Source organism: Dermochelys coriacea, chromosome 9 (genome assembly GCF_009764565.3).
Source record: "Dermochelys coriacea isolate rDerCor1 chromosome 9, rDerCor1.pri.v4, whole genome shotgun sequence".
In the NCBI taxonomy this organism is placed as follows: domain Eukaryota; kingdom Metazoa; phylum Chordata; order Testudines; family Dermochelyidae; genus Dermochelys; species Dermochelys coriacea.
This window is the reverse complement of record NC_050076.1, coordinates 85,821,556-85,845,617: the sequence shown is the minus strand read 5'-3', so window position 1 is coordinate 85,845,617 and position 24,062 is coordinate 85,821,556. Positions and strand designations below refer to the sequence as shown.

General features: G+C 44.5%; 1 protein-coding gene across 4 annotated transcripts in view; it reads right to left on the bottom strand.

Annotated features, from left to right (window-relative positions):
* CHRDL1 (chordin like 1) overlaps positions 1–24,062 on the bottom strand; it is a 59,475-nt gene that overhangs the window by 15,292 nt on the left and 20,121 nt on the right. For all 4 annotated transcript variants that reach the window (XM_043492465.1, XM_038416712.2, XM_038416713.2 and 1 more), the window contains exons 5-6: positions 2,044–2,189; positions 640–733 (exon numbers count right to left, since the gene is read on the bottom strand). In XM_043492465.1, coding sequence (XP_043348400.1) covers positions 640–733; positions 2,044–2,189 — 240 coding nt within the window. The remainder of the gene's footprint in view (positions 1–639; positions 734–2,043; positions 2,190–24,062) is intronic.

The following is a 24,062-nucleotide window of genomic DNA, read 5'->3' as shown; positions in this document are numbered from 1 at the left end:
AATAGGACTTAGGCAACTAGGCACTTCTGAAAATCCCACTAAATGATTATTTGCATCTTTAGGCAGCTATGTACCTTTAAAAATCTGGTCCATATTCCAGTGGTGGGTGACACAGAAGCCCCAGTATAAACATATAAGTAAGATATAATTATAAAGAAGGCCTCACCTGCAAAATTTGGAGGCCCAGATTTAGGGTTTTGACCTTCTCTAGAATTAAGTTCCCTGTGTGTATGTGAGGGCTGCTTTGGGATCTAACATAGACTTGCTAATAAAATACCAGAGATACCTGAATGTAGATTGGCACTTAATTTACTTGGGGGAATTGATTGTATCCTAAGAACTGAGTTATCTGTTTTTTTTTATGACAAGAGCAAGTCTGGGCACTTGCAGGATATATACATATTCATATTTCAAAGCTCATCTACCTGAGAGGTGGCAGATATTTTAATACTTTTCGTCCTTGTTTCAACTCATTATCGTAACATTGCTTCTGCTGTGTTGCTTGTTTCAATTTAAGAAAACCAAACAAAAAATGATACATCTGCTGAAATACAATGTTTAATGTCCAAACTCCCTCTGCAATGGGTGAATGTGGCATGCTTGCAGACAGTATCCTTTTGCTTACATAGCAGATTTTACCTCTGCAAACTGGGCAGCAGGACTCCGGAACAGAAACTGGGAAAGAGCATGTTAATTTAGGGCAAGTCTTCAGGCCACAATACACGTTCCCTTCCTGCCATTAAAAACAAAGACAATTAAGAAATGGTTTCTGCATTGATTCATATAGTACTATGCATTTACATTTAGGGCTTATCTTCACTACCAGGGAGATAAACGCTGCTGCAATTGATGCAGCGGGTGTCGATTTAGCGGGTCTAGTGAAGACCTTGCCTGTCGACTCCAGTACTCACCTTACTCTTCTTTGAGAGGTGAAGTCGACAGGAGAGTGCCTCCCATTGATGCAGTGCCGTGTAGACATCAGAGTAAGTTGACCTAAGCTACATCGACTCCAGCTACATTATTCATGTAGCTGGAGTAGCGTAATTTAGGTCGATGTACCCCAAGTAGTGAAGACAAGCCCTTATACAGATTTGAATCTAGCTCTGTACATTTACATACGTGCCACTCTAGCATCTAGAAACAGGATATTGCACTGAAGAGTATTCCTTAACTGTCTTTCTAAAAACACAAAATATTTACAAAACATTGTACAGAATATAGTGCTCAGGAAATGTGCCTAACATACCAGGAGACTCAATCCACAAGAGAGGTACAACATGGGCATTGCCACAGTGCAGGCTCCCCACTCACTGCCCCACCAATGAGTTTCAGCCTTGACCTGGAGGGACTGCATTTAGCAGTGACCCACTAGCGTAATCTCCAAGTCCATTCACTGGTTGATCTGTTGGGCCAGATGGCTACCAAGATGGTTCCTTATGGCTAAATTTGCTGGTGACTTGATCAAATGAAGGTCCAAATGTGGCCAAAAATCGTCCAGGAAGAGGTGGATAGACTGAACCTATTTCAGTTCAGAGTGGCTCTGAACAGCCACCGGAGGGTGACTATTGGTCACTGCAATTCGAATTGATGACCGAGTGGGTTAAAGTTCTATGGCCCATTGTCAGTCCCATGAGCCATCCAGTTCCCACTTGAAGGAATCTGAATTCAGAATAATTCTGGCCTCTTTTAGAGAGCCAGTGTTGAACTGTCCATAGTCCGGTTGACATAAAACTATATATTCTCCAAGTAGCAATATTCTACCTGCCACCTAACTACTTTAAGTGTGTGGAGTGTGGGCTCATGTACAGAGTGTTCACAATAGGGTAGATTTTGTCTACTGTGTTTGGAGTAGGAGGCAGAATGACATTTACCTGGGGCTGCATACCGACTCTGAACATGCTTTTATATGTCACTGTTTGCTCCTGACTTTCAGCCTCCACTGCCCAGGTACTACTGTACATTAGTTAAGGTTCAATAGGCTGGTCTACTAACAAAGAGGATCTAGCAAAGCATACAGCAGGGCTCAATGAAATTATTACTTACTGAGCAGCTGCACTGAGCACACTGGTTGGGTTGTCTATTCTGAAAAAGCCCTTCTGCCACAAACATTTCCCCGTGCTGGTAGACGGTGCCATTGTATTCACAGGATTTCCCAGTGATTTTACTGCTTATGGAGAAAAGTGAATCCTCTGGAACAAATGAGAAAAAGAAAACATTTCATTAAAAAATAATTCACAATTTGCTCAATCATGGGTGTAGACAGCTGGGGACTTTGGGGGGCTAAATTGCATTAATAAATAAAAGAAACACTGAGTTTGGAACAGAAGCTTCTTTATGACTTTATTGAAAGTGGGCAAATTTAGTCATGGTACAAAACTACTCATTACAGCAATATTAAACAGCTATTTTATTTTTTTAACTTTGGAACCCCACATTTTTTTAAAAAAAAGCTGTCTCTGTCCCTGTTAATCTTTGCAGACCTATAGGCAAAATGCAATAGCAGCACTGAAGGAGGTGTGTCACGGCTTTGCTAATAACACTGTAATGTTTGCCAGCTAGTGGGACAGGTGGCCACAGTTAGGAACTGACTTATCACGGGTTATGTTGTATGTAAGGTTTTTCTAGAGCTGGCTAAATATCTAATTCTTCGGTTCACTGGCAATTAAAAAAAAATAGTGTCTTCAAGTTGACCCAAAAGGAAATTTAGAGGAAAAGTGGGGCGAGGAGGAGAATGTGTGTTCATTTCAAGCCAAATGAAATGTTTCATTTTACCTAAAATGAAACTCTTTATTTCAATTTTGAGGATTTTTTTAATAGTTTTTAACAATAAAATGGAAGGAAATTTCAAAAGAGAGACATTTTGAATTGAAACATTTTGTTTCAAATGTTTTGACTTTTTTCAGAATTTTTGTTTAGCGTTTTTCAACCATAACTTGAAATGTTTCAATCAATCCAAATCTGCGCATATATATAATATATAAATAAAATATTTTGGTGAAAACATGTTTTGAACAAAAAAATCACCCAGTTCTGGTTTCTCCTTTCGGGAGAACCAATATTATTTGCATTGAGGTAGTGCCCAGGAGCCCCAGGGGTGGACCAGCACCACATTGTGCTAGGTTCTGTACAAACACAGAACAAAGAGACAGGCCCTGCCCCGAAGAGCTTACAAGCTTAGCATACGAATCCACAAGGAAGTATAAAGAACTATGTTAGCAACCTGTGCTATAGCTTATCTTCACCTGTTCGCCTCTACATGAGGGAATAACACTGCTCTAATGCTGCTGTTAGGCAAAATCATGTTGTCCACCCTGTGCAATGAAGTCATGGTAGAACTCTGCTACCAGCAAATATGACCAAACATAGTTGTACGTTGAAAGGCTCTGTTTCCAGTGGCTTCCATGCTTGCCTTTTCCCCTAGCACTGGCCACGGCTGTCAAAGTGACACATTTCATCTGAACTAAATGTGCACAATTTTGTTAAAGCTGATGTTTGGTTGCATGCAACTTATTTTCTGATATTCAAATTAGCCCATTAAATTTGCATAGAACATCACATATAGAGCTGCCCAGAACTTGGCAGCCATGATCCAGTTCTGGGCCCTGCTGCCTCAGCTCAGCAGAGTTATTGGCCAGGTTTTCTTCTATGGCCTGGCTTCTGTGCCAACCCCACCCCAATCTCAGCTCTAGTGAAAACAGATTAGGGGCTGCTCTAACTAATGCCTGTTGACAAAATTCCCAAAGGGGCTGTCCTCCAGTTTGCGATAATCTGGAGTGTGCCATGGTCAGGATTATAGGCTATGATTGATGTTTTCCTGATGGGACTCCCTGATCTCAGAGGAATCCTCATTTAGGGAGCTGTGGGCAGTTTCTGCTTGCTTTGTGCTGCCTGAGTGGAGTGGGGTTGTGACTCTGACACTATCCATTTACATTTGTCACTCTAGCATCCAGAAATGGGCACAGGCATTTTTAAGCAGGAGCTCCTTAGAAATAACAGTGCAGCGATTGTTCTCTGGAGCCAGAGAATCACTTCAGATTTCAAGGAATGCAGCTGAAGTTTCACTTGGTGGGTTTGGGGTTTCACATAAGAGGAAACCTGAGCTGCAACATCATGTTTTGCTGTGGCATTTTAATATCTGCCAGATCGTTTCATATAAAAACCTTTCCAAAATTAGTATGTCATCAAAGAATATAGGTTTTTTAGCAGAGCACTCAACCAAAGGAGTGAGTTTTTAGACCTACAGGCATTGGATTTAAACTCTGATATTGAGAGTCCTCTATAAAAGAGTTTGTTTTGGTATGCTGGCACCATTGCATATTAATAATCTTTTCAACATGGGGGAAATTAGTAAATGTCAAATAGGAATGTACTGTTTGTACAAACCTCAACATTTTAAGGTCTGGTGTGTTAGTGCAGGACCTACTGCTATGACAAAGGGAAATGGAGAAGGAGAAGCTATGTAAGACAAAGCACTAGAGGATTTAGTTCTCTTAAATGACCCTTTGTACTTCATGTACACTGAGTATCTTTTTAGGAGATGTGTTTATTATTTGCATTTCCACTCTGTGAAAGGCCACAGCTTGCATTTATTTCAGCTCCACAAATGGTCCCCTGTGATGATGTAAAAGCAAAAGGGAACTGCATGGCTGAAGCATGGATACTAAATCCCACGCAAACCTCCAATCTTTCTCTTTACTGATCTTTCAACATGCTCAAGTTTTATGTCCTTGACGTGCTTTATGATGGATGACATGTATGGTTAGGTGGAAATTCCTCTTGGTCAGCAATATTCAACAGTTCAGGAGCAGAATTTTCATTTGTCCATATTCTGGTACCTATTATTAATATACTTCAGACACAAAAGGTAAATCAGTCTCTTGATTGTAATTCTGAAACAGAAAAGTCTCTTCCAAAACCTGCTACTGTCTTGGTGGATGCTGATCAGCACTGGCTTCTATTTCTACTCTGGGAGATGCTGTTGCTTCCAGGCTTCCAGCTACTTGTACCATCTTGGGCCAGTGTAGGAGAATTTACAATATCTGGAGCCAAGAAATAAAACTTAATTTCCTACCACAAGAAAGAGAACTGCAAGTGTAGAAAATCACCAAGTTCTGTACATGTCCAGAGCACAGAAAGGGGGACCCTGCTTTAAAAAAAAAAAAAAAAAAAAAGGAAAACAGGATCTGAATTCTCAATCACTAGCTTGCTAAGGTACTGTAAGGAAGGCAAGAAACAACTAAAACCTTAAAGTTTGAAAGGTAGATGATGATGGCTAGTGGCCTCTTTTAGAGGACTATATATGCCTCTGGCAGAAGGGACCCTCTGAGATATAGGAGAGATGTCACTGAAAAGTGGGTGTCAAACATAAGGAAAAATGTAGAATGGGGGAAGCCTATTAATGTACAATCCACTGTACCTTTAAAAATGTTTATATTTGAAACTTTCATACAGAGTTACATCTTGCATTGTAAATAACACACAGCTATGACAAAACCCATGCTGATCCAGGAGATGTGGCACTCTGATTGTGGCACTTAGTTAATTTGTTAATGTGTATTCTGGAGTAGTTCTCTCTAATTAGACACAATCCTTGAAATTCATAAGAATAATCACTCAAGCCAAAATTCTGTGTTGTCTCATGGTACATAGATACCAGACAAACCACAGCCAGCAGGACTGCAGTGCAGAAGAAGGCTACTGGGGACTCTGCTTCTTCCAAAAAGTTATGCAAGGATAGCTCCAGTGGCCCTCTGCAATTGACCTCATGGTGAGCATGAAAATGTAGCTAAAGCCTTCTGAGGGATGGATCCACATATTAGTAGCATACACAGCTTTCTGTGGAGAATGAATGGCCCAAATGCTTCTGACCTGAGCAGCTTTCCTGGCTACACAACAGCCCTGGCATGTAGCACTCCATGTACTTGTAACATCAACAGAATTTGCAAGAGCTGGCCCCAATCAAGATACAAGCCATGTGTTCATGTTGCCTCTGCAGCATATTGCTGTGTCCATTTGGGAAGTTGTTTTCTAGGCACCCGCCCATAGTCTGCAATTTGCAAAGACCAATGCATGCACAAGATCTCTGTAATTTTTTCAGAGTGAGAAAGTGTTGGATGAGGTGAATAAATTTTACTTCAGACAACTTATATCCAGTAAGATTGCTAAATAAAATCACCATCAACCCTCAAAACATTGAATTATGGTCCCTAATTATGTTTTTTTAGGAGGTGGAAGGGACAACTTTCTTTGTAAGGTAGTTTCTTCTTCTGAAAGATGATTGTCTCTTACGTGCGGGTCTATAGAACTACTGTGAAGTCCCTGCAGTATCTCAGGACAGCAGCAGGTGGAGGAAATCACTCTGCAACTGACAAACCTGTAACTGCATTGCCTCACTAGTGAGTCTAGAGACCGAAGTGCAGACTGAGGGTATGTCTACACTGGCAGAGTTACATCGCCGACAGTTACAGCACCACTCATAAAGCGCTGAAGGGAAACCGCTGTTGTATGTTCACACTGTCAGCTGCCTGTGCAATAGCATGTTCACACTTGCGGCACTTGCAGCAGTATTCAGAGCTGGGCAGCTATCCACAGAGCATCGCTTCCTCTTCTGACACTAAGAGTTGTGGGAAGGCGGAGGGGGTCTCAGGGCATCCTGGGTCCTGTCCCAATGCCCCGTGATACATTGCTTCGCATCCCAGCAATCTCTGTACTTCTCTCTGCATTTGGCGCCATCTTTCAACGGTTTGTGTATTGCGTGCTCTGCCTCTTCGGTCTGCAGGAATGGATCCCGCACTGCTGACCAATATGCTGCTCACTCTCACTAACATGTCGCGAATGGCAGTGGAGTTATTCCTTAAACTACAAAGGTAAGAGGAGCTCGACATTGATCTCGTCATGCATAGTAGCTATGACACGAAATTTTGTGGCATTCACGGAGGTGCTGACCACAGTGGAACACTGCTTTTGGGCTTGGGAAACAAGCATTGAGTGTGGGATCACATCGTGGTGCATGTCTGGGATGATGAGTAGTGGCAGCAGAACTTTTTGATGAGAAAAGCCACGTTCTGGGACTATGTGATGAGTTCGCCCCAGCCCTGCAGTGCAGGGACAAGAGAATGAGAGTGGCCCTGTCATTGGAGAAATGTGTGGCAATTGCACTGTGGAAGCTGGCAACTCCAGACAGCTACTGATCGGTTGCAAACTAGTTCAGAGTGGGAAAGTCGACCATTGGACATGTGTTGACGGAAGTGTGCAGGGCCATTAATCACATCCTACTCGAAAAGACCGTGGCTCCGGATAACGTGTGTGACATTGTGGATGGCTTTGCACAAATGGGCTTCCTTAATTGCAGAGGGACGATAGATGGCACACATATTCCAATTCTAACACCAGACCACCTAGCCACTGAGTACATTAATTGGAAGGGGTATTTCTCTATGGTTCTCCAGGCACTCATGGATCACTGTGGGCATTTCATGGACATTAACACAGGCTGTGTTAATGGTGCATGACGCACGCATCTTTCGGAACACTGGCCTGTTTAGGAAGCTGCAAGCAGGGACTTTCTTCCCAGACCAGAAGATCACTGTAAGGGAAGTGCTCATTGTGATCCTGGGAGACACCACCTACCCCTTAATGCCGTGGCTTAAGAAGCCATACATGGGGCACCTTGACAGCAGCAAGGAATGGTTCAACAACAGGCTGAGCAAGTGCAGAATGACTGTTGAGTGTGCTTTTTGATGTTTAAAGGCCCGCTGGCGCTGCTTATGTGGGAGGCTGGACTTGGCCAATGACAATATGCCTATGCTTGTAGCTGAGTGCTGTACACTCCATAATATTTGTGAAGAGAATGGTGAAAGCTTCACTCAGGGCTGGACCACTGAGGTTCAGTGCCTGGAAGCTGAATTTGAACAGCCAGAGACCAGGGCTATTAGAGGGGTGCAGCACAGGGCCATAAGGATCAGGGATGCCTTGAGGCAGCAATTTGAAGCTGAAAGCCACTAGTATTTGTTGCTATGCTCGGGAGTGAGGTGCTTGTAATGCTAGAAGGTAATTGTGATTGGTGCAGATGATGCACTATGAAGGTTTAAGAAAATTGCCTGTTGCTTTGCAGGGCTCTCTTTGCTTTCAATTAATGGAATAAAGATTGCTTTCAAACCAAAACAATTCTTTTATTAAAAAACAACTGGAGGAGAGACACAAAAACACAGCAGCACTGTAGGGGATGGAGGAAGGGGGGGTCCCAGGAGGAGATGGGGTCCCGGGATGGTTAAAGATTTGTGTATATCCAGGGATCATATGCAATCTTGTCCTTTGGAGTACAGTGCAGAAGGTACTGTACTTCTGCAGGGCTAAACTGCAGAGGGACGGGTGTTGAGTCCAGTGGGTACTGGGAGTCCAAAGGGCTAGACTGTGACGGGGCAGGAGTGGAATGCAGCGGATACAGACTGGAGCCAGGAGGTTAAGAGTATGTTGGTGATGTCTGGGGAGGCACATGGGAAAGAGTTTTGCGACAGTGGATGCAGGGGAAGGTGGGCATGGAGCTACTCGGTTTGCAGTGCTACTAGCGCCTGGAGCATGTCTGCTTGGTGCTCCATAATGTTTAATAGCCACTCCATGGCTTTGTTCTGGTGCGCCATGTTCTCCTTTCAGGCCCTGTTCTCACTGTCCTGCCACTCTTTCAATTCTTATTTTTCGGCTGCGGAGTGCATCATGACATCACGCAGAAAGTCCTCCTTAGTTCTTTGTGGCCGCTTTCTAATTCTGTGCAGCCATTCAGCCAACGATAACAAAGAGGGAGGCTGGGCTCCCAAGGTCATATCTATGAAGCCAAAATGCAACATTTTACAGAAGCAGTATTGTGTGCAACACACAGACCACTGATTAAGTGATTTAAAACCCAGCCGCTATTCACATACCTGTCACTAACTGGCTGACCCCAGACAAGCACACATAAGCAAGACCCCCAAAATGGTGAGTAACCATGGAAGCAGGGGAAATCAGTGTTCAAGGACTGTACTGTATACCTGGCATGTAGCTCTTAGGGAGACCCAGCACTGTAGGATAGGCCTTATAATCATTACTGTCCCCAGATTTTCCACTGGCTGTGTTCATTATGGAAGATCTCTCGATGCGGAGGATGAGCAGGGAATCAAGAGAGGATCTTCTCCAAGACTGAAGCTTCTGCCCTGGCCCTTATGTGGCTCACCTGTGTGCAGCAATGGTCCGTCCCCTCTCTCCCCTGCAGTGACAGCAGAGTGGCATGGGAAAGTTACCTTTAATGGGGCAAGAAACAAAACCTGCGGCAGCAGATTGTCCAGTATCTTCATGAATGTTTCAAGGAGATCTGAGGCAGATTCCCATGAAGTGAGGGAGTCAAGCAACACCCCGTTCTGCCGCTCAGACTAGGCAGACACAAGCCTGCTTTCTGAAACCCTCCTGCCCCCAAAAATTTGCTTCAGAGATTCCCAAAAGCAAAGCCACTTACCAGGGGCCTCCTCTCCTGTTTGTGCTTCACCAAGCTCCGATAGCTGTGACTGGCTAGCCTCCTCTAGGGTAGAGAAGAGCTCCTGGCTGTATGCATCTCTGACTTCCGAGTTGTCCTCTGCCTCTGGGTACCCCTCCCCCTCCACATCCTCATCCAAGATTTCCTCCTGGCTCGGTTCACTCTCGACTGGCACGCGACCACCAAAGTATCCACAGTGGTCTTCACAGTGGAGGTGGGGTTGCCCCCGAGTATTGTGTCCAGCTCTTGGTAGAACTGGCAGCTTGTGGGCGCAGCACCAGAACAGCAGTTTGCTTGCCACACCTTATGGTAGGCATTCCGTAGCTCCTTCACTTTGACCCTGCACTGCAGTGTGTCCTAGTCACGGCCCCTTTCTGTCATGCATTGTGAAATCTGTCCATAGGTAACATAGTTCCTACGGCTGGAGCACAGCTGGGACTGGACAGCCTCCTCTCCCCAAATACTGATGAGGTCCAGCAGCTTGGCGTTGCTCCAAACAAGGGATCACCTGGTGCGTGGAGCAGGCCTGGCCACCTGGAAAGATGTGCTGAGATCACTGCACGCGTCACCGAGCAAACAGGAAGGGAACTTTCAAAATTCACAAGGAATGTACGGGGTGGGGATGACAGTTTGTCACCTGAGGGCAGGGCAGTAGAGGTCAAACCAATAACCAGAGAAGCGAGAACAGGCATTGTGGGACACCTCCCGGAGGCCAATTGCTGCGCTGTAATTGACCAGGGTGTCTACACTGGTACCGTAGTGCTGTAGCCCCGGTGCAGAAAGCTGTATGCCTCTCGTCGGGGTGGGTTTTTTACAGCTCTGCAACAGCGCAGTTTCTGCGCACGAAGTGGCTTGGCAGTGTGTGCACCTCCAGAGTTACAGTGCAAAAAGCTGCTTTACTGCGCAGGAACTTGCCAGTGTAGACAAGGCCTGAGAAACAACAGTAGCTGCCTTTGCATCTGGAGGAAAGTAGAGAGGTCAGAGAAGAGAGGGACCCAGCATTCAAACAGGAAGCTAACACTGTATCTAATCTCGATCCAGACCACGTTTTTCCGACTTCACAGGCTTGGCTTTCATCTGAAAACCAGTCCACAGTCAATGCGGTTTCCAGGCTAATTAAAATGAGTAGATGTCTCTGACTGATGCACAAAGTATGGAAGGGCAAGGCAGGGTGGGGAAGGTAGTGAAGTGATGAGATGATGGACCCCTCTCTGGACCAGCTCAAGACTGCAACTCTAGCTTGGTTCCTCTAATCTCTGTTCTCGACACAGAATTAAGACTTCTGTTAATTCCATACTGCACTGCATGATACTCTCTTCTGTCTATTGAAGCAAAGAGGACAAGAAACTGAATGAGATCATCAGGAACACATTTAGTGACTACATGGGATGGGCCTCTTCACTCAGCACAAAACCAGCATGGACATAGTGGTATCTTGGTATCCAGGTCTTATTAGTACTTCAGCTGGGAACTGAATTATTTGCCCCAGGAAGATCTTTACATAGTCTAGAGCCTGTGCCTTGTCCAACTCTCTGATACAACTGCAAGTGCATGAATATTCTCTTCTCCAAATGGTGCTATCAGATATACTGCTCAGCCATACATCCCAGTTCCTTCAGTAGATCATTTCACACACCTGTATTTCTCCTTAGATCAACCAAAGAAGTTAGGTCTGTAACAGAGAAGCCATAACACACTCTCCTTTGTGTGCCCATGAAAGCCTGTTAGGATTTATGACATAGGTTGAAGTCCTCCCCTGCTTTGAGAGCTTAAGTGATTCATAAGTCTTGTGCTGACCATAAAGGGGAGAATATGACCGTGTGTCTTTGGCTCTGATCATGCGTGTGCTTCTCTCTTAGCATGAATAGTCCTAGTGACTTCAATGGGACTAGTTAGATGCTTGAGATTAAGTTTGGGAATGAGGAGTTGCAGTATCGGGGCCTACATTGATACAACTGCAACAAAAGACATAAAACTGAATGCTGGAGACTGCATGAGAGTGTATGTTCCTCTACAAAAACAGCATCTGTCTAAAATTGAAAAGAGGCTTTGTTTATACTGTATGTCTATATATAACTTCAGTCTGGTGCAATTTCTCTCTCCCTTTTTCCTCGTGTGGAATTGCCTTTTGGATAGTAAAACATGCCTTTGGTATTTTTTTCTGTATGCCTAATTAGAGGGCTTCAGATTCCTTCCTGATAGCCTATTCTCCTGCAGAATGTGAACTTAGAGTGATTATGGCTAATTTTAGTAAGTGCCAGTTTGTATTTTGGAAGAACTTGGCATGAATGTTGATATCAGCATGTGTTGTTCCATACCTCAGTCGAGATGTGTGAGAATTGGATTAGATTAATTAGCTGCAGATATATAGTACTGCATATAGCCCATATCTGTGAACTCTGTTTCCTAATGAGGATTGCTCTCACAGCTTTGCATGGCATTTAATAGTGTTGGATATCGTTGTAGTAATTAGCTGGAAAGTATGGAAAGTACCAGGTAAATCATCTATGTAAATCCTCTTAATGAAATGGGTTCATTCTGAATCCTCCTTTGTCAGCTCCCATAGTATCAGGACAGGGGAAGTGAAGCATGGAGGGTAAAGTGTTTTATAGTATCAATGGAAAGGAAGTGTCTTTGTTCCCAGTGTTGACAGCCATCCATTAAGGGTCCAGTCCTGCATTACTGAAGTGAATGTGCAATGCATGGTTTTGCCTGTGACTTCAGTGGTATCAGGATCCGGCCCTTAATTAGCAATATTACCAATATTTATCTGTTGGTAATAGCCTTAGTGTTAGATAATGCTAAGAGGATAAGATGTGTGACCAGGCTTAATATCTTAATTTGGAAATAAATTTACCTTGAAAACTGATTTAAAGGCTGCACCTACCTATAGGACTATAGGTTTAGAGATAGGCGACAGAGTCTGCTGCCATATCAAAATATTCTGTTGGCTTCAAATATTCTTTTTTTTTTAAAGGAGAAAATTAAGACTTCCACTAAAATAAATGTATTCGCAAATATCAATGTTCTTCTTCTGCAAATTTTGACTTTGTCAGTACTAATCTAGATACCAACATGCCATATATACTGGGAATTAAATCCTGGCCCATTGAAGTCAAGCTTCCCTTCAACTTCAATGGGGCCAACATTTCACCCTAGATTCTTATCATAACGACAATATGTTTTGTTAAAATCCATGTAAAGGGATGAAACCACTAATCTGTATTAGGGAAGCGCACACAATTCAAATCCAACATCATGGGTGTGATCGTTCAACCTGATAGGTTTTCACAGTATCATATGAATCCAAAGGTGAAAAACAAATAGAAAGGGTTGTCTCCTCCCTTCCATTTATACAAGCAAAGGGAAGTTAAAGGTGGAGCTCCCACTCTGTTAAAGGAAAGGGGACAGTGCATTATGACTGCTTCTTCCTGGGATCATGTAGAACAATGGCTTTCAAACTGGGTTGCAACCCAGTACTGGGTTGCAGAATGGAAGGCACTGGGTCGTGGCAGCTCTGGTCAGTACTGACCGGGCCATTAAAAGTCCTGTTGATGGTGCTGTCCGGCAAAAGGCAGGCTAGTCCCTACCTGTTCTGATACCATGCAGTGCCCCGGAAGCCTCCAGCAGCAGAACCGGCTCCTAGGCGAGGGGCTAGAGGGCTCCACATGCTGCCCCCACCCCGAGCACCAGCTCCACACTCCCATTGGCCGGAAACTGGCCAATGGGAGCTGAGGTGTGGTGCCTGCAGATGAGAGCTACACGGAGCTGCTTGCGTACCTCTGCCTAGGAGCCGGGCCTGCTACTGGCCGCTTCCAGGGTGCCGTGAGGTCCGCATACCAGAACAGGAAGAAAAGCTGCCTTAGCGCCCCTGCCGCACCAGTGACCAGGAGCTGCCTGAGGTAAACCTGCACCACAACCCCAAGCCCCAATCCCCTGCCCCAGCCCTAGCCCTGTGCTCCTCAAACCCAGAGCCCCTTCCTTTACCCCAAACCCTTCATCCCTGGCTCCACCCCAGAACCTGCACCCCCTCCTACACCCCAACCCCCTGCCCCAGCCCAGAGTACCCTCCCACACTAATCCCCTCATTCCTGGCCTCAGCCCTCACACCCTGAACCCCAAATCTGAGCCCTTCCCACACTCCAAACCCCTCATCTCCAGCTCTGTTGGGTCACGGGCATCATCAATTTTCTTCAACTGGTTTCAGAGTAGCAGCCGTGTTAGTCTGTATTCGCAAAAAGAAAAGGAGTACTTGTGGCACCTTAGAGACTAACAAATTTATTAGAGCATAAGCTTTCGTGAGCTACAGCTCACTTCATCGGATGCATTTGGTGGAAAAAACAGAGGAGAGATTTATATACACACACACAGAGAACATGAAACAATGGGTTTATCATACACACTGTAAGGAGAGTGATCACTTAAGATAAGCCATCACCAGCAGCAGGGGGGGGAAAGGAGGAAAACCTTTCATGGTGACAAGCAAGGTAGGCTAATTCCAGCAGTTAAGAATATCAGAGGAACAGTGGGGGGTGAGGTGGGAGGGAGAAATAACATGGGGAAATAGTTTTACTTTGTGTAATGACTCATCCATTCCCAGTCTCTATTCAAGCCTAAGTTAATTGTATCCAGTTTGCAAATTAATTCCAATTCAGCAGTCTCTCGTTGGAGTCTGTTTTTGAAGCTTTTTTGTTGAAGTATAGCCACTCTTAGGTCTGTGATCGAGTGACCAGAGAGATTGAAGTGTTCTCCAACTGGTTTTTGAATGTTATAATTCTTGACGTCTGATTTGTGTCCATTCATTCTTTTACGTAGAGACTGTCCAGTTTGGCCAATGTACATGGCAGAGGGGCATTGCTGGCACATGATGGCATATATCACATTGGTAGATGCGCAGGTGAACGAGCCTCTGATAGTGTGGGTGATGTGATTAGGCCCTATGATGGTATCCCCTGAATAGATATGTGGACAGAGTTGGCAACGGGCTTTGTTGCAAGGATAGGTTCCTGGGTTAGTGGTTCTGTTGTGTGGTGTGTGGTTGCTGGTGAGTATTTGCTTCAGATTGGGGGGCTGTCTGTAAGCAAGGACTGGTCTGTCTCCCAAGATCTGAGAGAGCGATGGCTCGTCCTTCAGGATAGGTTGTAGATCCTTGATGATGCGTTGGAGAGGTTTTAGTTGGGGGCTGAAGGTGATGGCTAGTGGCGTTCTGTTGTTTTCTTTGTTGGGCCTGTTCTGTAGTAGGTGACTTCTGGGTACTCTTCTGGCTCTGTCAATCTGTTTCTTCACTTCAGCAGGTGGGTATTGTAGTTGTAGGAATGCATGATAGAGATCTTGTAGGTGTTTGTCTCTGTCTGAGGGGTTGGAGCAAATGCGGTTATATCGTAGCGCTTGGCTGTAGACAATGGATCGAGTGGTATGATCTGGATGAAAGCTAGAGGCATGTAGGTAGGAATAGCGGTCAGTAGGTTTCCGATATAGGGTGGTGTTTATGTGACCATCGCTTATTAGCACCGTAGTGTCCAGGAAGTGGATCTCTTGTGTGGACTGGTCCAGGCTGAGGTTGATGGTGGGATGGAAATTGTTGAAATCATGGTGGAATTCCTCAAGAGCTTCTTTTCCATGGGTCCAGATGATGAAGATGTCATCAATGTAGCGCAAGTAGAGTATAGAATCATAGAATATCAGGGTTGGAAGGGACCTCAGGAGATCATCTAGTCCAACCCCCTGCTCAAAGCAGGACCAATCCCCAATTTTTGCCCCAAATGGCTCCCTCAGGGATTGAACTCACAACCCTGGGTTTAGCAAGCTAATGCTCAAACCACTGAGCTATAGGGGCATTAGGGGACGAGAGCTGAGGAAGCGTTGTTCTAAGTCAGCCATAAAAATGTTGGCATACTGTGGGGCCATGCGGGTACCCATCGCAGTGCCGCTGATTTGAAGGTATACATTGTCACCAAATGTGAAATAGTTATGGGTCAGGACAAAGTCACAAAGTTCAGCCACCAGGTTAGCCGTGACAGTATCGGGGATACTGTTCCTGACGGCTTGTAGTCCATCTTTGTGTGGAATGTTGGTGTAGAGGGCTTCTACATCCATAGTGGCTAGGATGGTGTTTTTAGGAAGATCACCAATGGACTGTAGTTTCCTCAGGAAGTCAGTGGTATCTCGAAGATAGCTGGGAGTGCTGGTAACGAAGGGCCTGAGGAGGGAGTCTACATAGCCAGACAATCGCAGAGACAAACACCTACAAGATCTCTATCATGCATTCCTACAACTACAATACCCACCTGCTGAAGTGAAGAAACAGATTGACAGAGCCAGAAGAGTACCCAGAAGTCACCTACTACAGGACAGGCCCAACAAAGAAAACAACAGAACGCCACTAGCCATCACCTTCAGCCCCCAACTAAAACCTCTCCAACGCATCATCAAGGATCTACAACCTATCCTGAAGGACGACCCATCACTCTCACAGAACTTGGGAGACAGGCCAGTCCTTGCTTATGGACAGCCCCCGACCTGAAGCAAATACTCACCAGCAACCACACACCACACAACAGAACCACTAACCCAGGAACCTATCCTTGCAACAAAGCCCGTTGCCAACTCTGTCCACATATCTATTCAGGGGATACCATCATAGGGCCTAATCACATCAGCCACACTATCAGAGGCTCGTTCACCTGCGCATCTACCAATGTGATATATGCCATCATGTGCCAGCAATGCCCCTCTGCCATGTACATTGGCCAAACTGGACAGTCTCTACGTAAAAGAATGAATGGACACAAATCAGACGTCAAGAATTATAACATTCAAAAACCAGTTGGAGAACACTTCAATCTCTCTGGTCACTCGATCACAGACCTAAGAGTGGCTATACTTCAACAAAAAAGCTTCAAAAACAGACTCCAACGAGAGACTGCTGAATTGGAATTAATTTGCAAACTGGATACAATTAACTTAGGCTTGAATAGAGACTGGGAATGGATGAGTCATTATACAAAGTAAAACTATTTCCCCATGTTTCAGAGTAGCAGCCGTGTTAGTCTGTATTCGCAAAAAGAAAAGGAGTACTTGTGGCACCTTAGAGACTAACAAATTTATTAGAGCATAAGCTTTCGTGAGCTACAGCTCACTTCATCGGATGCATTTCCCCATGGTATTTCTCTCTCCCACCTCACCCCCCACTGTTCCTCTGATATTCTTGTTAACTGCTGGAATTAGCCTACCTTGCTTGTCACCATGAAAGGTTTTCCTCCTTTCCCCCCCCTGCTGCTGGTGATGGCTTATCTTAAGTGATCACTCTCCTTACAGTGTGTATGATAAACCCATTGTTTCATGTTCTCTGTGTGTGTGTATATAAATCTCTCCTCTGTTTTTTCCACCAAATGCATCCGATGAAGTGAGCTGTAGCTCATGAAAGCTTATGCTCTAATAAATTTGTTAGTCTCTAAGGTGCCACAAGTACTCCTTTTCTTTCTTCAACTGGGTCACCAGAAAAAAAGTTTGAAAACCACTGATGTAGAAGACACTGCTTGGGGTGCTCTATAGTTATTTAGGTGGAGGCAGAGGACAGGTAGTTATCTGCAGCATACTCCTTGTATGGCTTGTGGATTTTTACCAAGAAATCCCATTGGGAATTATTGCTGCTTGAAACAGCCTTAACTTCTGTCGAGTTTTTTCCATGGCAGAAACTGGCCGATAATAGGATGGCTCCTTTGGGAGCTCTGCAGTAGGACCATTCATGAGTAAGGGCTGCAGGATCCAGGCCCACAGGCTTTATCGCAATTAGTAAAGCTTCCCCGTTGGGTCTTTCTGGACAGACATAAGATGTACATGTAAGAACTGTAACAAACCATTTGGTATGGAATCGTTTGATAACGCCAACTCACAGATTGGCAGAACAGTCAAAATAAAAAATCAATTCCGTCATGCTGAATTCATCAGTGGTTTAATCTTTGCTGCTGCAAGTCCAACCTTATGTATCACTACAAGAAAACTAATTATCTGTGTGATTTACTGTCATGAACCATTTTAAATCAGCTTACTCAAAATTGTTTGTTCTTTGTATTATATCGAAACACAATCTACTGCAGTTAATGGGTGTAAGGGATGTGTAGGGTCTTTGCTGTACAAGAGAAACTTTCTGTGCTGGAGATCATGTAACTTGCACTAGCAAGATCAGTAAACGGGGTTCATGGTTCAAGTGAAAGGGGACTTCTGCTGGCACATCCTGGTTGAGCTCTACCCACCTTCTCTTGCATATCTACTGAGATACTGTCTTTTAAACAATGCTCCAGCTATTTTTACTTGCACTTTCCTTTATACTCTTACGATTGTTAGTACCAGAACATCTGTGAAAGATCATTTTTAAAAATCCTAGCCTCTTGGTTTGCCAGGTTACAAACTATTATAAACTACAACATTCACAGTCTCCTAGTGTCATTTGCTGACAGGGATGGGCTCTTAACATCAGAAGCACTAGACACTCTGCCTGACCTTACTTTTTGCAGTTTGTCTGTTTTGTGAACCAGCCTTAAAAAATCCAATCCAGTACTAAGTTACATGAAATTAATAATGAATACTCTAGAAATTTACCATACTGGGAACTTTCTGTGTATAGCCTCTCTGGTCTTTTAGGGCTTGAGAGATCACTGATCCTGAATTTGAATCCAGGCAGGATTTTTTAAAACATATTTTCAGAATCAACCATAGTGGTTATGCATATAAAGACCAAGGAAATCTGCAATTATTTCAGAACTCTCTGACCCAGGGAAACAATTCATGTCTGCTTTAATTCAAGGGCATCTGTTGCATAAAAGCAGTTCTCTGGCATGCTCTTGTACTTACAACCCTTCTTGTACTCTCTAGGAGCTTTGCCACTCACTGCATGCTACATCGTTTTATTTATTTGATGACCAGCTGCAGCAAGCCCTCTCTGAGGCCTTGCCTAGCTGGTGACCCCACCTGCTGCTTCTGTACAGATATCAGGATAGTCCAAATTGGTGGTATAACAAGACCCAATGCCATATTATTTGCGATAGCTTTGTGAACCGAGATAAGGTATGTTTCATCAAGAGGCGCACAGGTAGATCAACTTTGGGTGACATTAACTGGAAGGTTTCAGAGTAGCAGCCGTGTTAGTCTGTATTCGCAAAAAGAAAAGCAGTACTTGTGGCACCTTAGAGACTAACAAATTTATTAGAGCATAAGCTTTCGTGAGCTACAGCTCACTTCATCGGATGCATTTGGTGGAAAAGACAGAGGAGAGATTTATATACACACACAGAGAACAAGAAACAATGGGTTTATCATACACACTTAAGATAAGCCATCACCAGCAGCAGGGGGGGGAAAGGAGGAAAACCTTTCATGGTGACAAGCAAGGTAGGCTAATTCCAGCAGTTAACAAGAATATCTGAGGAACAGTGGGGGGTGGGGTGGGGGGGGAGAAATAACATGGGGAAATAAAATAGTTTTACTTTGTGTAATGACTCATCCATTCCCAGTCTCTATTCAAGCCTAAATTAATTGTATCCAGTTTGCAAATTAATTCCAATTCAGCAGTCTCTCGTTGGAGTCTGTTTTTGAAGCTTTTTTGTTGAAGGATAGCCACTCTTAGGTCTGTAATCGAGTGACCAGAGAAATTGAAGTGTTCTCCAATTGGTTTTTGAATGTTATAATTCTTGACGTCTGATTTGTGTCCATTCATTCTTTTACGTAGAGACTGTCCAGTTTGACCAATGTACATGGCAGAGGGGCATTGCTGGCACATGATGGCATATATCACATTGGTAGATGCGCAGGTGAACGAGCCTCTGATAGTGTGGCTGATGTGATTAGGCCCTATGATGGTATCCCCTGAATAGATATGTGGACAGAGTTGGCAACGGGCTTTGTTGCAAGGATAGGTTCCTGGGTTAGTGGTTCTGTTGTGTGGTGTGTGGTTGCTGGTGAGTATTTGCTTCAGATTGGGGGGCTGTCTGTAAGCAAGGACTGGCCTGTCTCTCAAGATCTGTGAGAGTGATGGGTCGTCCTTCAGGATAGGTTGTAGATCCTTGATGATGCGGCTGTCTGTAAGCAAGGACTGGCCTGTCTCCCAAGATCTGTGAGAGTGATGGGTCGTCCTTCAGCATAGGTTGTAGATCCTTGATGAAGAACCACAATGCTTGTAAATTGTCAGGTTGTGAGTCCCAACCATGCCTAATGCAGCCAGGAGTATGACTGGACAGGAAGAGAACCTCCCTCACACAGGTAGCTGGTTCTGAAATTTTAAATCTGTGTGAGCAGAATCTCTCTGATCCAATAGTGTGTAGTATCTTGTGAGAGGTCAGCCCCTGGGAAGGGGGCCATAAAGCCAATGGACCTGACCAATTTAAAATTCCCTCTGCAGGTAGCTGGCCTAGTGACCTGTGCCAACCCCCTCCCCCGCAGTCTCAAAATAGGGCATGCGCCTGGAGGAAAGGATGTTTGGCTCTTACTCTTGCTATTTCCAGCTGATGGAATAGCCCCTGGAGGACTGGACAGCCATGTGTAGGGTCAGGCAGGTCTGAGGCTGCTCTAACTTACACTTTGGCCTGAATTAGCCACCATTCAGCCAAAGAATCAGAGTGCCAAAAAGGTGGCATACAGCCCTTTTCCCCCCTGCAACCTTAGAGTCTGTGCTGCAAGCAGCTTGATCAGACCTGGGATAGGGCCCTATGCCAGGAAGAGTCTTAATCTCAATACTAGTGTTATTCCAAATTAAGGATATTAAAAACTAGAATCCAATCAGAAACTCTCCAATTTCAGACTCTACCCCATACTGTCCATGAGCCAATAAAATATGATAACCATGAATCAGAAACAGCCTATTCAATATCTGACACATTTGTAATGGAAGAATAAATAAGTGCTGAAAATTTGATCTGTACAAATCCAAAACACAGCTGCAGGAGATTTAAAGAGATGAGAATAGCAAGAGATTGATGGGACTTGCTACAAGAGTTGATTGACAAGGTGGACCTGATTTTGATCTGTTATATAGATGTAAATCTGGAGTGATTATTGCCTTCTTTCCTGAGATGAGAATCTAACCAGGAGTGGATCAGCTCTGGCTTTATTTATACTAGAGACTATAAATATATTGTTGCCCTCCTAGCCCTGGGGGCTGTTTGTTCAACCTAAAATTCTATTTTAAAAAACATCTTATGCTTTGTTTTTTAAAAAAAACCCTCACATATTTATATGGGAAATAGAGCAAATAAATAATAATAGTTTGTGTGTATATATCAAGACATTTTACTACAACAGAGAGGGTTAAATTCTGCTTTCATCTCTCCCCTAGCAGCCCCACTGACAACAAGGAACAATGAAAGCAGTAGGGTTGCAAGAATGTATCTGAGAGCAGAATTTGTACTTAGGAACCCAATTCAACTCATCTTTGTCTTCTGAGCTCTTTATACTTGCAGGGCTGGTGCAAAGTGGCTGTATAGCAGTTATAAGCTCTCCATCATCCTGGGAATCCCGGGGTACCACACTGGGGCACAGAGCCATTTCTGCCAGCAGCACCTCACCTCTGCAGCAGTCCGGGGTGCATTAGGTCTTTGGTGGTGGGTGCTGACCAGAGAGGGTGGGTCAGGAGGGGACATAGCCAAGGCAGAGCTGTTCTATGATGATTCTGCACCCTGGCGAAGTCTTGTAGGGGCCATTGTTAGGCTGCACTGAGGGCTGCCTAGCCTGCTCCAGGTGCTGAACTAGCCCCTGAATAGGGGAGGCACAAGCTGCCACCTTCTCTCTGTCCTTGCTCTGACACCTGCACCAGATCAGGGATGAAAATGCCCTTAAGTATATACGCCCTGTACCCTCTATTTTTTACAGGCACTACTTTTAGAGCCAGCTGCTGCAGTTCTCACACTGACACCACACTTAAGCCTGAATATAGGTTGTAGAAGACTCTGCTCAATTGTCTGGCATCTGCAGTCTCACTTCCATTTGTAGAGCTGTCTTCCTTCACCCAAGATGGGATCCAGGTCTCAGTCCAGAAGCTCAAGCCTGGAAGGCGATAGGTGTTTGTAACATCACCCCTGAGTTTCTGGAGACAGGTGAGAGTATTGTTGTACTATGGCTGCATAGGTTCCTCTAGAACAGCTGGCAAACTAATATTCTCCCTGATGACTGCAAGAAAGGAGTCATTCTGCCTCTGTTCAAAACCAGAGATAAAGCTGAAGGTGCCAACTATAGTGTTACATGGTTGTCAGACCCTTGGAAAGTGTTTGCTTCCCTGTTAATGTCTAGAATCCACAATGCCCTTCATGGAAAAGGCCAGGATATTCAATGCAGCTTTAGACATGATCATTTCACTGTCGAACACCCGCTCTTTACTTTGAGACGACTTTTGGAGAAGAGGCTGAATTTAATAAGCCATGTGAGGCACTTATTATAGCCTTCCATCAGGTTCGTGATTCAGTCATCAAGCCATTTTGTGGAATCTGATGAGGCAACCGGGCGTCCCTGGGAAGATGGTGTCATTGACAGAAGAGCTCTATAATGGAATGGAAAGCTGTGTTCGAGTCAATGGCAGATATACGTTGTATTTTTCTGTCTCCACAGGACTCTGCTGCTTTGTGTCCCCGGGTTGTTCAATATTGTCATTGATTGGTTGATAAGCTGTCAGAGGCATTGAAAGGACACCATTCTGCTCTGACATCTCAAATATGCCAATGACATTGTCTTGTTAGCGCAGTTTGGTAAATTGTTGCATCTGATGGCCGATCTGGTGGGGCAAGAAGCAGCACACATTAGTCTGGTTATTAATCCGGGATAAAACGAAGGCCCGGGCCATTACCATCAAGTAGCCTCCAATTCCAGATTACAACCAGCTCAATATTAATCTGCCCAGATGGGACATCAAGCAGGTGGCAGCTGTCAATATTTGGGCAGCATCATAGAGAGTGCCGGAGGATGCGCGAAAGATGTGGATACTTGTATAGCAACAACTACTGCTATGTTTTGGGGACATTGTGTCCTCAAGCTTGTTACAAAGCTGTGGTTCTAGCAAAACACTATTATACTAATGCTATTGTATGGCATTGAAACATGGGCATTTAGGAAGGCTGAAGAACACTGCATTGACATTTTTGGTTCTTTTTGTCTTTGTTTGTTGCTCCATTTTAAGTGGCAAGACAAGATTAGAAATGAGGATATTCAAAGCTGAACCCAGCAATGGTTTCCATCAGCCCTGGTTTGGTGGCTTATTAGGCCTGGACATGTTGTTAGAATGGAAGTCCAACAAATTCTGAAGTATACATACCAGGAATGGTGTTACACAACCAGCAGTCACATGGTCTCCAAAAGCTTTGGTGGCACAATCAAGATACTGTAGTTAGTGACAGACAAACTGAATATCAAGCCAGAGCACCTTAAGGACCAATCTGCAATGAGGTAAATCCCAAAGGGACAAGGCCATGATGATTATGATGACAGATTGTAGAACTTGCCTCAGAGAAATGATACAGACTTTCTAAGTACTCAGGACTCTGCATTCACTCAGCTGCATTTGTTGATTCTCTAGCACTATCACCATCACTTCTACTCATGCTTAAAGGTGTTTGTGGGAGGGGAAAAATAGGGCCACATAATGGCCACCCCGGCATGCATGGCTATGTCCTTATCCCTCTGCATGGAGAGGAGCTGGTGCTAGGGACAATGCAAGCCATGCCTTTTCTGCATGTGTGCTAAGGCTGCCGCAGAACAACCCCTTCAGTGCCCAGGGATGGGGGTCTTCTGTGCTCCTCTCTAACCATGGCACGATGCTTCTCACCACCACCGCTCATTCAGCTGGTGCAACTTCCAATCCTGCAACTAATACAGCATTGGGTCTGGATCACTGAATTGAGCCCAAAAAACAGAAAAAAGCACCATCATCTTTCAGTACATGATTCTCTCCTGAGCACTATTTTATTAGACAAGACTGAGGCTAACCTCATGGGCTAGTGAGAGAGCAAATGCGTTCACACCATGATGTCATAAAGGATAACGGATGCTCAAGTTTTATCTGACTGCAACAGTCCTCTCTCCCTTGATTGGTCCCTTAGAATATGTGCTAACAACTTATGCTAAACAATCTATTCCACCGTGCATTTAGCTTAGGGCTTGTCTACATAGACAGTGAAGTTGAAGACAAAACTTTTGTCTTTCACGGGTACTTAAAGCTTCCCCTCCATCCCCGCCCCCGGCAAAAGACAAAAGTTTTGCTGACACAAGTGGCAGTGTGAACGCGGCTTTGTCGACAGGAGTGCTCTCCTGCCAACAAAGCTAATGCCGCTCACGGCAAAACTGCCGACAAAGAGCGTCTGCACACGCTGACTTTTAGCGACAAGGTTGTGTTGACAAGCCCTCAGAGTTCATTTCCCAGACTCAAAGAAGAACCTGAAAGCTTGTCTCTCTTACCAATAAAAGAGATCACCTCACCTACCTTGTCACACATGTTTTATAGTCAGGTAGCATCAGAACTAAATCCTGCTTCACTCTCCATGGGATCATAGGGACCAGAGCTGGAGAAGACCAACTATGT